At 37.4% G+C, this 14,969-nt stretch overlaps 2 protein-coding genes across 3 annotated transcripts in view; one reads left to right on the top strand and one right to left on the bottom strand.

The window, feature by feature from the left end:
* Positions 1-8,652, bottom strand: part of arhgap29a (Rho GTPase activating protein 29a) — a 42,526-nt gene extending 33,874 nt beyond the window's left edge. For both annotated transcript variants that reach the window (XM_081352944.1, XM_081352945.1), the window contains exons 1-2: positions 8,555-8,652; positions 6,588-6,957 (exon numbers count right to left, since the gene is read on the bottom strand). In XM_081352944.1, the coding sequence (XP_081209070.1) occupies positions 6,588-6,870 (283 nt within the window). In that variant the 5' untranslated portion in view covers positions 6,871-6,957; positions 8,555-8,652. The remainder of the gene's footprint in view (positions 1-6,587; positions 6,958-8,554) is intronic.
* A 1,962-nt stretch (positions 8,653-10,614) lies between these two features.
* fbxo45 (F-box protein 45) lies at positions 10,615-14,969 on the top strand. The gene is made up of 3 exons (XM_081353356.1): positions 10,615-11,341; positions 12,004-12,360; positions 14,106-14,969. Exons 1-3 carry the CDS (start codon positions 11,009-11,011, stop codon positions 14,289-14,291), a joined length of 876 nt encoding a protein of 291 aa, XP_081209482.1. The 5' UTR covers positions 10,615-11,008; the 3' UTR covers positions 14,292-14,969.

Genomic DNA, 14,969 nt, shown 5'->3' with positions numbered 1-14,969 from the left:
CCAGAAAATCACTTTTAGCCGATCAGAGGAAGCCCCCCATGCACTGCAGGCTGGAGCACAATGTGGTGCCACTGGGGATGAAGAGGGGTCTAATCCCACTCCTGCGCCCCACTGCGAGGGCAGTTTGGACCCTCCACAAACTCAACAGCAACAGTTTGAGACCTTTCCAGGCCGTCTCAGGAAATTTGCCCAGTATTGGAAGTTAAGTGGCTTCTTTTTGTACACCAAAATTGTTTGAATTATATATATATATATATATATATATATATATATATATATATATATATATATATATATATATATATACACATACACACACACACACATTTATTATACAATATAATTTAGGTTTATGGTAGAACTAATAAAATATCTTAAATTATAAAAAATAAAAAATAAGATTCTGTTATTTGAATTAAATATTAAATAAAATAAACAAAGTTGCAGTACTAAAATGACAAAAAAAAAATTAAAGCTACATGGAAAATAAAACATACTAACAAAACAATAAAAAGCACAAAATTACTAACAAACTAAAATAAAAATGTGAAATATAAAAATAAATGCTAATTCAAAATATTAATTAATCCTTAATAAATATTAATAAATAAAAAATATTAAATTAAATGTACAATACATATTTATTTTTATATTAATGCATTTGACAGACACTGTTGTGACTTACATTGCATTTAAGGTATACATTTTATTAATTCTTGCATTTATTTTATCAAGGCCTGCATTCTACGGTTTGAACTACAGGAACACATGGTACCCATTCTAAAATTCTAAATAACTGCCTAAATGCTATTTAGATGTTGGTTATCCAATACTAGGTGGCCTAAGTGACAACAGCAGTACATTTTGATTAAGGATTACGAAGACAAACAATTTTTTCCCTTTGACTCCAAACATTTCCAATCATCATAATGGACTGTAAAGTCACTGTACTCTAGGACAGCAGAGCTGTCAATGTTTTATGCCGGTTCTTTTTGTCCAAAGTGTCCAACATCCAGCAACTGTTGATCTAAGACACTAAAGCAACAAGTGAGCATTTGTTCTGGAGGAATGCAGAGTATGTGGGGGGGATGGGAGAGGAGAGGACTGTGTTTCCCACCCCATCAAAATGATGAGCCGAGACCTGGTAATGGCTGACCAGGAGAGGGTCAATATTGATTTAACAGTTAAAAATACACCAGACTGGTCCTCTCAAGGTTACACTAGCATTATCAAACAGAAACCTGTAAGAAGAACCAAACCGTACTGAGATATCATTAAGTATGTGAGATGTGATTAATTTGATTCTCTTAAAAGTTAAGATAACTGAATAAGTGTTTATGTTTGGGTAAACAGAACAGTTTTAAGACTTTAAAACATCTGTGAGCTATAAAGCAACCCAAATAATTTGAAATATGAGGGAAATTCTAAGACAATTTGATTATTTACCCATCCTGCACTTGGGGAGAACCAAAACAGTTTACTGTCCCTTAGGAGCTCGTAATAAACAAATGTCCACTCTGAGAAGCCCTTAGTTCACACAGACTTCAGGGCGACCAAAGAAGTTTGTGGATTGATAAACATAGAGGCTGTGTCCGAAAAACTTAGGCAGCTGACTTGTCGCCTCACTGCCCTATCAGGCAATGACTTTGCAGGCAGCTTTTGCACATGAAGTAGGGCTGGACAAAAAAAATACATTTTTCGATTAATCGTTTTTTTTAAAAGTGGTCGATTCAAAATCGATTCTCAAAGGCCAAGAATCGTTTTTTTTTTTCCATTATTATTTATCTATCACCCAAAAGCCAGTATTAGTTTTCCTACACTGTTCATTGGCTTGCAGACTCCATGTTATAGCTAATGCAGTGAGATTTTATGTTTGTTTTATCTTAAACATAAAATAACCTGACCCTGTTTGATCAAGGCATGCGACATTCTGAATTGTCCAATTTTCAACATATATTTTTCATCTTGCATCAAAATCCTGTCTATTCATTGTATAGCCTACATTTGAAATATAGAGTTGGGTTCTGTTTTAATGTACCCAAGTGTACCAAGAGTTCTTAATTTCTTTTTATTAATTAACCACTTGTAAAATTACGTTCACTGTTCTTTTTTATAAATATAGGATTTGTATTAAATCTATATTCATTGAGTCGAATCGAGAATCGAAACTGAATCGAATTGAGAGCTTGCGAATCGAAATCGAATCGAAACATCTGAATCGATACCCAGCCCTAACATGTCAGAAGGTACCTCAAGAAACTAATTTCGGACAGACTTCTGAGGCAGCGTAACGGTTTAAATGATCTACAGCAAAATAGAACGAGCTTTGGAGAAAACTAAGCGTATATTTAATTACTACAATGGTAATTTTTCGCTAGAAATGACATCAAATTTGGAAAACGTTGCTCAAAAACAGACATTCACACACAAATTGACCACCAACCAAAACTTTCAGGTGCCATCTTTATTTTTTAGCTCAACTGCCACAGAATGGAAAGCACAGGATTGTGGGATATCAAAAGCAGCGAAGGAAACATCTATGCTGCCTTCAAAAATCGATCAGATGAAGGTATCTTAGGATACCAGAACTGTGAAGGTAACATTGGATTCGCACGGCCTTGATGCCTTCCTACCTTGGAATGAGTCCTCCGAAGGCAGCATTTATCAGTTTTCGGATGCAGCCGAGACTCTACTTCGCACTTCAGAATAACAAGTTTCGCTAATCAGCCAGTTGATTCTGGTCTATGTGAGGACGATTGTGTCAATTTCTCAGCATGCCTTCTAACCAAAGCATCTTGGAGAAATGACACTTGAAATTGTGCTTTCGCACAGCGCTTTCCAAATTATTATCCAAAAGGCAAAAAGCTCGCTGTGGTTCCCATCAGAAACGAGCAAGCGTGAATGGAGGGTCTCCAAAACATCATAAAGAGAGCAGTGAACCTTACACACTTTATTTCCCTCAGTGAATAGGGCCAGTATTCATTACAGGCCATCTTGTTTTTCATTTCCAAAATAGCTGACACATGCCAACCATCCTGCTGCTTGAATGAGTCGCCCATGGGACAAACGCAACACCTGACCAGCTTGGAAAATCAAAGACACGGTCTCAAAAAGTAAAACAAGAGGTCAATCTAACAATGGATGCTCTATAAATGCCACCTGCCATGCTTTATTGCATTATATTGACTATTTCTAAGGCCAATACGGTGAAATACAGAATTATGGCAAGCAAATATAGATAATGCTGACTATTTTAAACAATTTGGTCTGGCATACACTATATTTATTTCTTAAAAAAATAATGCATAAGTGAATTAAGGCACGACAACATTATAGCGTGGAAAATGGAAATTTATTTTGATATTAGCTAAAGATTTTATTTAACAGTGTTAAATTATTAGTGTTTTTAAAGATTTTTGAAGTGTTTTTAAAGATCACATTAACATGAACGTTAGGTAATCTGAATATAAAAATAGGGGAAAAGAGCATGAAAAAAAAATGTAGCTGATAACCAATATATTGAACATCCTTAATTACAATATGTCAATATGTCCAAACAACATAAATCAACACATCAAATCAGTATCTACACTATCAACAGTATAAAACTTAATGTAACCAAGTTTCTTGGTCTTTAAAATATAACCCTTAGGGCTACTACCCCCGCAATAAAACTAAATACTTCAATACTGACCTCCAAGTTCAGAGCCCAAACTGCCAGTTACGTCCCAGACCAGCGCAGACCCCAAAATAATCCAATCCAATTACCAACATGTCCATCATGTGCGGCCCCCGGGCAAGGTCATGACCCTTTCAAGATATTCAAAATCCCTCTCATTGTGAAGACATCTTTATGGAAGCTGTCTAGACCTCATAACTGGGAATGATGTGAAAACAAGCCATCAAGATGTTTTTTTTTTCTTGATTCAAATCCATAAAAACTCAAGTAGAATGAAACAGAGGTCAGCCTCTTAACGGCGCTGTCTATGAGAGCTGCTGTTTAGTAATTGCCATTTAAGGTGACAAGCTTGACTTCAGATAGAAAAAAAGAAAAGAAAAAATGAATTCCTACTATAGCAGACCACTACTCCCTAAGGAGGGATCTCAAGGTTCTTGCTATTCTTGCATGGGAAAGTCGACTCATTGCCAGAAGCTGCCAGTTTGCTCGAAGAACAGTTCTAAGAACGACTGACAAAGAAAGTCACCCTCACATCAGCGCATGTGAATAAAGCAGATGTTTTGTAACGAGTCGAAATATTGCACTGTGATAAAGGGTCCATGGTTTCCCGACCCTTCCTGAAAAGCTTTGAGAGACGAGGAGTGTCTTTCTGCAGCCACGTACTGCAGAGACAATACAGCCATAAACTGAAAGGATCTAAATCACTTTCAATCACACCAGAGCAACTGATTCCCAACCAGTTCTTTTATGCTCTGCTTCAGCCCCACCCAGTTCACTACCAACAATTACTACTTTGAAGATGTGCGCTGAAGCAAAACACTAATCACCCAGATACCCAGAATGTTCATTTCCTACGCACACCAGAGTAAACAAAGCTCAAGAGTCACTTGTGAATGGAAATTAGGAGTATTTCTTCATTTAAATGGACGTCTGAAGTGCCTCGTGTACGATTTAGGAATAAATAAGTGGCTGTGGAAGAAATGTGATGATCTGTGAGGATAAGTGGTGCTTTAACATACATAAAAGTAGGGCTGGGCAATATATTGAATATTTACAATCCATTCGATTTTGTTTTGTTGGTGATACAAATTGAACCAGCAGTGTGAATTTCACAGTGATTATGGCGTCGTCACTCTTTTAAGTGTTAGTTCACCGAAAATTGAAAATTCTGCCATCATTTACTCACCCTCAAGTTGCACCAAAACTGTATGGATTTATGGAACACAAAAGAAGATGTTTTGAAGAGAGTCAGTGACCAAACAGTTCATGGACCCCGTTGACTTCCAAAGTATGGGGGAACAATACGGAAGTCAATGGGGTCCAATCAACAGACAGTTGGGACAACTTGAGGGTGAGTAAATGATGACATAATTTTTATTTTTGGGTGCTATATACAGTATATATGTATATACACACACATTTATACTGTCAACAGTCTACAAAGTAGAAGTAATGTTTGTTTGCACGTTTGTTTGCTTTACCGAGGAAAGGAGCTTCTTGAGTTCCTTGCACTCTCTTGTATTCAGCTTCCTGTTCAATTAGTCTCCTTTCCTGCATTTAGCTGAAATCCAGGCGATAACGGCAAAAGCATTGAGCTATGACTCACATGTTAGTGTGTTACTAAGCTTATTTACATAATATCCGCTGATTTGAGCCACCAAGGCTAAGACACAAAGGGGTATTTTCAAGAATGCTACATGCGTGTTTAAAAGTTAACTTTTTCTCTGTAACTGGTTTGGCTGTGGTCTTTTTTCAGATCTTTAATAAGGTCTACGGAAAGATTCCACGCCTGAGACGGATTTGTAAAGCGCCACACTTTCGGAACGATGACAACAATGCAAGACTGACACATAGTTTGTAAGTCTCCAATGATTGGAAGAGTAACACCCCCGCTCAGATCTGGTGTTCCTACTGTTCAAGGTCCAAAGCTGCGGGAAGGGGAGACCTGGAGGCCAAAAGCACTGGTCACACACTGGCAGCTCTCAGAGTTACTCTCCTACCCAGCTGGGGTCAAGGACCCTCCATCACCCCGCCAAACAAAAGGAGAGATTCCTACAGTCCCTGGACAACATGGCACAGACACAATGGGAGGCTGGAAACACCCCCTCACCACATACACACACAACCACCCCTCCATCCCCTCCTTATTAAGGAACTCTCAAGCAAAGGCAAGGATAAGTGCACTGGATCTGATCCAAACGGACCCAAACGGCACTGCCTTGGGAATGCAGTAATCGCACATGCAAGAGTAATCATCCCGATAATCTTCATTCACTCCTCTATTATAAAACATTTCTTGCTGTTTTAAAACACTTCACTTAAGATTACAGAGTATAGAGGAAAGGTTATTAATTACCACAGAGGGTATTATTTCAATAAATAATCCCACAATCAAGGCTGTTATATATATATATATATTATATATATATATATATATATATATATATATACATACATACATACATACATACATACACACACACAATATTGCCTCAATCAATGGCATGATTTTGGGGGTGGGGTTATATATATATATATATATAATATATAATAACTGTTCTATATATATATATATATATATATATTTTTTTTTTTTTTTTACATTTAAATTATATAACATAATGGATTAAAATGGCTCACATGTCTATTTGCTTTAAATAAAATGCAAATAAACTACTAACCTTTCTAAATAAAGACAAAATCATTACCGACTATCTTTGTTTAAGATTGCTGGCATTGTTGAATGGACTCACATTGTGGCAAATAAACATTCCCTTGCCGCTATCCAAAAAAGATAAAGAGAGGTTAGTGGCACTGAAACCAAGGCTAAAGTTGACCCCACAACAGGTTGAAACTCTGACAGCAACAACAAGCTCTTTTAATGAACACTGTGCGATCTCACGCTTACCTTTGGTGTTAAAAGCTTCCTTTAGGTGGACCAGCACATCTGCAAACCTCCGCACTTCGTTGACCAGCTGCATGATGTAGTCGGGATCGGCACCCGCCATGTCCATGCTGTCCGATCCCGAGCTGACGGAGCTCAGAGAGCCGCTCTTCGCGGATCGGCCCAAACCCCACGACCCAGAACCCGAGGAGAGGGGGAAAAAGTGGGAGTTGGGAAGCCGAGCCATTCCCAGCGATCGCTTGTTCAGTCCTCCGCTGCTTTGCTGCAGCACCCCAGCAGCAAACATCCCAGCTGCAGCCAGTTTGAAAGGATCCCAGTGCAACGTTCCCAGGAGACTCTCAGATTCCAAGAGTTTCCTCACTGACAGTTGGTCCTGTGTGCACAACAGAGACAACGTATGGTTAAACCTCTAATGTTTGAAGACAAGAACACTTCTATTTGCAGGACTTTACTGCACACACACGGGAGAAATTTAAGCTGTGCACTAATGGGATGTCTTACACACCAAATTGGTTTAGACTTCACTGAGTCTCAAAAGTGATTTACATCTCAAATAAAGAAACCTTCAAACAGACTAAAGGTGATATGGTCGGGTATACTTTGAGATGGGGATATTAGTTACAAACCAGGAATTTCAAAGGCATATTTTGACTGTGACCTGAGGCTTAGGAAAAGCTTGGGTTAAGTCTGAGTCTAAATATGTCTCCATCAAGCTTTGTTTTTTACATATAAGACTTGCATTCTTTATATCAAGTGCTCTTAATAGAATTTTAGAATTTAAAAATGCAGGTAAAAGCAATCCCAATGCCTTTACTTTGCTCAAGATAAAATTCTTTGAGTTTGAGGAAAGCCAAACCACTAATTAGACTAAAGATGAAGTAATATCTCAGGATTTCTGTCATTTTTGAAAGAACTCACACTGTGGATTGTAAATAAAACCATCCCTAGCTGTTATTCAGAAGACAAGAAAGATAAAACAAGGTTAGTAAGAGTAAGTTAGAATCCCAAATATCTATAGATGACAAGTTATTTTGTAAGAAAGTCCAATATAAAATAGATTTAGGAAAATAAAATTAGAACTTCACAGAAATATAGTTACTACAACATTTAGCCAGACTTTTTTTTTTTTTACTACTTAAATTAAAATGATAACATAAAACATGGAAATTCTACTTTTCAGTTTTTCCTAAGAGCGTATTTATAGGCTACTTTTTGTATTTATGTGAACAGTTTGCAATTGTTTTAAGAAAGAATCACTGTCCCACAGTCACAACAAGTGTTTTAGAGAACAACTGAATTTATCCACACACAAAAAAGGTTTCCATTGGGTCTTGATGGAAATGAGATGAGACAAGAACAGAATTACAGTTTAAATAAGTGGAATGTTACTTCATGTCATTACCAAACATGTCAGTATTTAAGAATTTCAATTTAAGAATTTCAATTTCATTTATTTTTAGAGAAATATGAGTGCTAGAAATCATGTTGTGTTAGCAAGTCCAAAACATTTTCTCCAAACACTAAAACATATCACACACAGTATGACAATTCCACACATTACACAAAAATCCTTAAGTGCACTATTTGACGAATTAAAACAGTCTATATTTACTAAAATAAACTGATAGAATGACGCGATTAAAGTACGCGTAAATTCTAACAAAGATTGCGTTCAATGTCAAAGGACACGTGAAGTCCATTCCCAAACATCCGAAGACAACATTCCTCAAAAAGGTAACTTAGCCTACCAACTTACATGTTAGGGGGGAAAGTTTTCACAATTAAACGAGGTCATAAAGTTTTTGTAACTTTTCTGTGTTGCTGTTAATGCGATATTGCACACGTATTTCACCTATAGCGGTAATTCTTCGTCATTTTATTAACGTAGTAACTTAGCCTATTTAAATCAAAATCCCACCAGCAGAAAAATTCCGTTTTATCAAATATGGAATTAGAAAATGCATACTTACTGAAGGAGCATATCTCGATCGTTGCACACAGATACATGTATACTGAAAGCCCAAATATATCCGAAGAAATGCCGTTAAACTCCCGGGTAGCTCTACAATCTCAGTCCCGTAAACCGAAATAATGCTGTCTATGCGAGCATCACATTCCGCTTGCTTCGCCCCGCCCTCCAAAGGCCATCTAACTCATGATTGGCCCTGGTGGATTGAGAGGCGGGGCCTCAGTCTCCACCCACTAACAACAGGTGTACTTGCACTCTGGATGATGTATAGACATACATGGCTTCTTTTCTTTCAAAATACATATAAAAAAATCACTTTCCTGAATTTCCTGCCTATTATTTATATTTCAGTGCATCAAGAATAACTAGGGAACTTAACATGACTGTGCCAAAGGGAAGGCTGGTTTGTAAAGGGATTTGATCCATCTAGTGGCTGCTTTTTTGTGTTACGTTCAAGTATGTAACCAAATATTAGAATATACATTGGACACAGAGCTAAGTTTAAGCATTTATTTAGCATTGCAAAAACGTTGATTATCCACTGATCTAAATATTAAGTGCATATCAGTGTTATTTTAGTGTATTTTTTTTTTCAGTTAATGCTGATTTTATTTCAAGTAATACATTTTTTAATGGTTTTAGTTTTAGTTCATGAAAATAACCCTTACATATCTCCCTCAGTGTCTACCTTTCCAAAACATTCCTGCAACGTTGTTCACAAAACAAATATTGGGTATTGTCGCTTTAAGTGATTTCCCTGCCAGCAACTCAGAAGTATAATCATATGTACTCCCTTATTTATAGTCAATACAATATTATACTCTCATTCCCCCAGCACATATAGTGGCAGTGGTTTACAGAAAGCACCATACATCATTTCCAGTCAACCAGTCAATCCGGTCTGACAGCTAGCTTCACGGAACATGGAAACATGGACTTTACAAGTTTACAATAAATAATATTTTATGCAGAAATAAACCCATTAAACCCATTATAGTAGATGCTGGCTAATTAAGAGAATGTGGCAAAGCAATGGTGAGCCATAACTGACATAATCGCTTCCTTGGGGGAAAATATAAGCATTCACTACCTTGCCCCCCTCCGTTAAAGCCAATGATCCATCAGACCAGACAGCATTCAAGCAGCAAGCGATGAATCATGCAGAAAACAGACTGACAGTTGCATAACCAAGGTGGAAAAAAAACATAATATTCCTACAACATCAGAAAATTTGAGGAAATCTAATCTTTCTTTGAGCGTTAAGAATAAATTACATCTTTAGTCTTTGTCTAGCTCAAGCTACTAAATAACCCTGGAGGTTTAATAATAGTTAATAATTAATAACCGGCCATTTAGGAAGTAAAATAATTGCAAATTCCAGTTGCTGTTTTTTCTGAGAAACAGACTGAATGCATGTATTACATAAACCATGAATGTGAGCTAAGTGATGGGATCTTTTTCTTCTTTTTCTTCTTTTTCTACACATAAGTTCAACAGAATTGTTGGGTGGCCTATCCCTTTAATCTCTCTTTTATTCATTTATGATTTTAAATACTCAGCGATAGCTAGCCTATAAATAATGCACTTTATTTTAATGAATATTTAATGAATATTTTAATTTATGTGTCAAAAGTGTACATTTTAGGTTATATTTATTTGAGCCTAAATAAAGAATTGTAAACTAAACGGCGCCCTCTAGTTGTCTTTCCCGTAACATTCTATTTTCCCCTCCCCTCCATACGTAATCTAGTCAATTGCAAGGTCCTTAAAGGAGTGTATAACATAAAATGGAGAAGGTAGAATCATTTCCGCGAATCGGTTCTTTCAAACAGTTCAGTTCAAAGAACCGGTTTGAAACAATTCAAGTTTTATTTAGGATTTAGGATAAATATACTTTGAATATAATGCCATAGTAAAACAATAACCTTAACGTCATAAAACATAAACATTTATCTTAGAATATTTTATACCTTGGCTTTCGCTCCATTAGTCAAAAGACTCGGTTTACTCCAAACGGTTCACTCTGTTCTCGGCTCATCAAAAAGGATGGTTTCGTGGACCAGTTCAATCAATTCACTGAAAAGATCTTACTCACAAGAATGATTCATTCATGAATCGGGCATTACTAATGTGAAATAGAAACAGAAAGAGAAGCATTACAACGTGTTATGTACGATACTTGGATAATTATTGTTAATATAAAGTAACTTAATCAAACGATATCCTTTCGTACAATCCATCCTGATTATTGAGCTCGGATTTTTTGACCGCACGCCGTCCAGGACCTTTACAATAGTCACATAGCTTAGATTTTGATCCATTTGGCCGCAACAGCAATAACACCGGGAGATGTGTCAGGCAAACGTGCTTCACGGGACCGCAGTGGGGTTCTGACCCGCTGTTGAATCCAGCTTAGCGGTTGTAATAACGGTTGCTTTCAACGGAGGAGTTTGACATGTCCGGCGCAGGGGCCGGTGGAGGGGCGCAGTCTGCGGGGCTGGGCTCTACCGCCGCGGGCTGCTGCTCCTCCTCGTCGGGAGCCGGTTCTGCCGCATTATTAGGCGGAGGATCGAGCATCGCGGGCCGGTTACCCAGCCGAGTTCTCGAGCATATGTTCTCCTATCTGGAGCTGCCGGATCTCATGAACTGCTCGCTCGTTTGCTGGCACTGGTACAACAGTCTGGCGGATGAAAACAGCGAGGTGTGGCGAAGTCTGTGCGCCCGCTTGCTCAGTGAAGAAGCGCTGCGCTCTGATGTCCTCTGCAACCTGACTTCATATAAAGGAAAAGTAAGATTGTTCAAAGTAATTCATGTTAGCATGCATTTATATAATCAACACTGTAATACGCATGATCATGCAAAATTGTATTTTTTATTAAATAAACTAGAATTTGCTTAGTGCATGATAATTTGGAATTATTTGCTTTTATTTTTCAAATAATACCCATAAACTTTCATTTTTCATTTCGTATTTTTTTAATATACAGTTATGTTTGTAGGTGACCGTCAGAACGGTGCTAATGTATGACGTCATTTGTAAATATTGGACCCAAATACAGCCACTTCAATAGGTTTCATGCAAATGATGGGCTGAAAAATGGCATTCATAAATCACTAAAATCCTGTATTGACTGGTCGTATCAAAGCTAAAACTTCTCACCACCAAAAAGCATGTTACCAGCATTGTGTTTTTGGACATGGTTCTGTCAAATATGTTTATTAATCTATTTACCTATTTGTAACTTATTTTACCCTGTTCTTGCAATGAGAATAAATACTGATGTGGCATAAAACCACTAAATAAACCATACCATACTTTTTTAAACATATCATACTATCATAAATAATAGAAATTATATATAGAGAGAACTACCATTGTATTACCGTCTCATTCTAGAGAAAATTTTATTGGGCAAAGGTTTGGAGTAACTTTCTGTCTTTTATCCTCAGCTGAAGTCCTTCCAGCATGCGTTGAGTTCCCATGACTGCTCCAGGAATGTATATATAAAGAAAAACGGGTTTACTCTGCACCGTAACCCCATCGCCCAAAGCACTGACGGTGCCCGTGGGAAGATCGGCTTTTTGGAGGGCCGGCATGCCTGGGAGATCTGGTGGGAGGGTCCTCTTGGCACGGTGGCGGTGATCGGCATCGCGACCAAGAGGGCTCCCATGCAGTGCCAGGGCTATGTGGCACTTCTAGGCAGCGATGACCAGAGCTGGGGTTGGAATCTAGTAGACAATAACCTGCTTCACAATGGAGAGGTCAACGGCAACTTCCCCCAGTGCAACAACGCACCAAAATACCAGGTAGTGGAGCTTGAGAATGATGTAAATCATGCTTTTCCAAACTTAAAGGGATAGTTCACCTAAAAATGGAAATTCTGTCATTTACTCACCTTCATGTCGTTTAACACCTTAATGACTCTCTTTCTACTGCGAAACACAGTAAAACACAAGAGGTGTTTTAGGTTTGTGTTGCCATGTTTGATGTAGATGCATCCCAATTCACATACATATACACTATTCTATGGGATTTTGCAGTATATATAGTATAAGTAGTGTGTACACTGAAAATTGCAAAAAGAAAAAGTGCACTTCAGAGTACATATGTATGAATTAGTTTTACTCTACCTTTTGTCGTTTTTTGGTTTATTGAAGGTCATTGGCTTTCACAATATGGACAACAGCTTCATGTATCTTATTTTGTGTTTTACCTGAAGAAAGAAAGCTAAATGAGTGGAATGACATGAAGTTGAATAAATTATGACAGAATTTCCATTTTGGGGGGAACTGTTCATTTAGAGAAATAATGTACCTCAAAAATTATTATTATTATTATTTTGTCATTGTTTTCTCACTCTCAGCTTCTAAACCTGTTATTTTTGCTGTTATCTTTCCTGTGAAAAGAAGGAATTTTGAAGAATCTTTGTGCAGTCCATACAATATCTATAGTGACCACAGCTGTCAAGCTCCAAAAACAACAAAAAAGAAACACCATAAAAGCAGTTGGAATATGCCTTGTGTGCTATTTTCCAAGTCTTCCGAAGTTGCTTTTTAACTTTATGTGAGGAGCAGTTTGTAACTTAAGTCATTATTCACATAAAATATCTGCCAAAGCTCTAAAATATCAAATGTTGCTTGTACAAAGCTATTGTATTACTGCAGAAGACACAGAATACAGCACATAAGTCACACGGACAACTTTTTGGTTTTTAAGTTGTTGTTTTTTGTGCTTGACAGTCTTGTTTGGGGGGAAAAACAGTGTGAAGATTCTTCAAAATATCTTCTTTTTTGTTTTTGATGGCAAACATAACAGCATGCAGGCTTGGAACAACAGGAGGGAGAGTAACTAATGTCGGTTTTAGGGATGCACCAATATGAACATTTTGGCCAATACCAATAACAGATAATTCTTTATATTTGGAAGCAGATAACCGATATATTTGCTGATACATATAAATCCAAATTTCAATTTGCAATTCAAAACCATCATGGCGAACATTGTGCATCTGAAGTGTCTCAGCAGAAAGAAATAATCCATTATTTATCATCTTTAATATATCGTTAAAAAAAAATCAGGCCGATAACGATAACTTAACAATTAACATATATCAGCCGATACCGATATGGTGGCCGATATATCATGCATCACTAGTCAGTCTGTAATTTTTGCTTGAACCTTTCCTTGAAAAGTCAGCATGAAACGGAAGTTGTGAGTCTTCCGTATATCTGAGTGAAAAGGCTTCTGGACAAGAAGGGCATGACTTGATTTTGTCCATGGGGAATTGATTGAGTCTTTGGATCATTGTGGTTTGCTATTGGTCGATCTCATGTGAGTGAAAGGTTGTCCCGCCCTCACGCCAGTAAACTTCATCAAAGATGAGATGTCGCTGCGAGAGGGAGGGGAAGTTATATTGACTAAAGATTATGACGGCACATTCATTTAAAAAAAATAATGATGTGCACTGATACATTATTTATAATAAATACTGCAATATTTCTAGAAATAAGAATTGTCCATTTTCTATAATATGTTTGTATTTATTTTCCAGATTGGGGAGAGAATACGTGTAATCCTAGACATGGATGATAAGACACTAGCCTTTGAGCGAGGGTTTGAGTTCCTTGGAGTGGCTTTCCGGGGGCTGCCCAAAACATGCCTCTTTCCAGCTGTTTCTGCCGTCTATGGGAACACTGAAGTGACTATGGTGTATCTGGGAAGACCCTTAGATGGATAAGTAGGATCTCAGTGCCACTATTACCACCGGAGAGCACCATGGGAACTGCTGCTTGTCACTAAAAAAAGAGGAAAATATGTGGTTGGTGGCGGGGCTTGTTGATGGTGAGGATGTCCAACACACATCTGCGGATTTCAGTTGAACATCTATTTGTTTTTAATCCTTTTTTAAGACCTGGGACATTTTTTTAAAACCTGGTTTTAATCTAATTTATGAAATTGCACAGGGAGCAGCTGTTCTATTTTATGAAATAGGTTAAATAATTAAGCCAAAATAGAAGAGACAAGTGACAGAGTTTTATAATTCATTACAAACATTTTACACACGCATGGAACGAGAAGCTACTGTATGAGTACAAGGACGGCTCAAGCTTTCACTTAAAAAAGCAAATTTACGTGTAGGTAAATACCATGAAGTAAACATGCCAAAACAATGTACCAATATCTTACCGTTCTGTTTTTTTCCAGAGCAGTTATCTGCATGCAGTATACCAGTCTCTTCCTCTGTTTTTTATTATTATTTTTAAGGACAGGCAAAGGTAGTATGTCGTTATTCCGTTTGTTACTGTACATCTTAACTGTGATGTATAAGTGTATAGTATTTATTTATTGAGGTCCATCTTTGCTATAACCAAGGTTATGGAGACTGCAAATAAACTCTAAATTGTGCCAGACTGTG

The sequence above is a fragment of the Scardinius erythrophthalmus genome, assembly GCF_964197995.2.
Source record: "Scardinius erythrophthalmus genome assembly, chromosome: 22".
NCBI lineage: Eukaryota > Metazoa > Chordata > Actinopteri > Cypriniformes > Leuciscidae > Scardinius > Scardinius erythrophthalmus.
The sequence above is the reverse complement of the archived record's forward strand: the minus strand, read 5'-3'. Positions and strand labels throughout refer to the sequence as shown.

Coding starts and splice junctions, on each gene's coding strand:
- fbxo45 (XM_081353356.1), top strand. CDS start 11,009: ATGTCCGGCGCAGGGGCCGGTGGAGGGGCGCAGTCTGCGGGGCTGGGC. Junction 11,342..12,003: donor TGACTTCATATAAAGGAAAA/GTAAGATTGTTC, acceptor TTTTATCCTCAG/CTGAAGTCCTTCCAGCATGC. Junction 12,361..14,105: donor ACAACGCACCAAAATACCAG/GTAGTGGAGCTT, acceptor TTTATTTTCCAG/ATTGGGGAGAGAATACGTGT.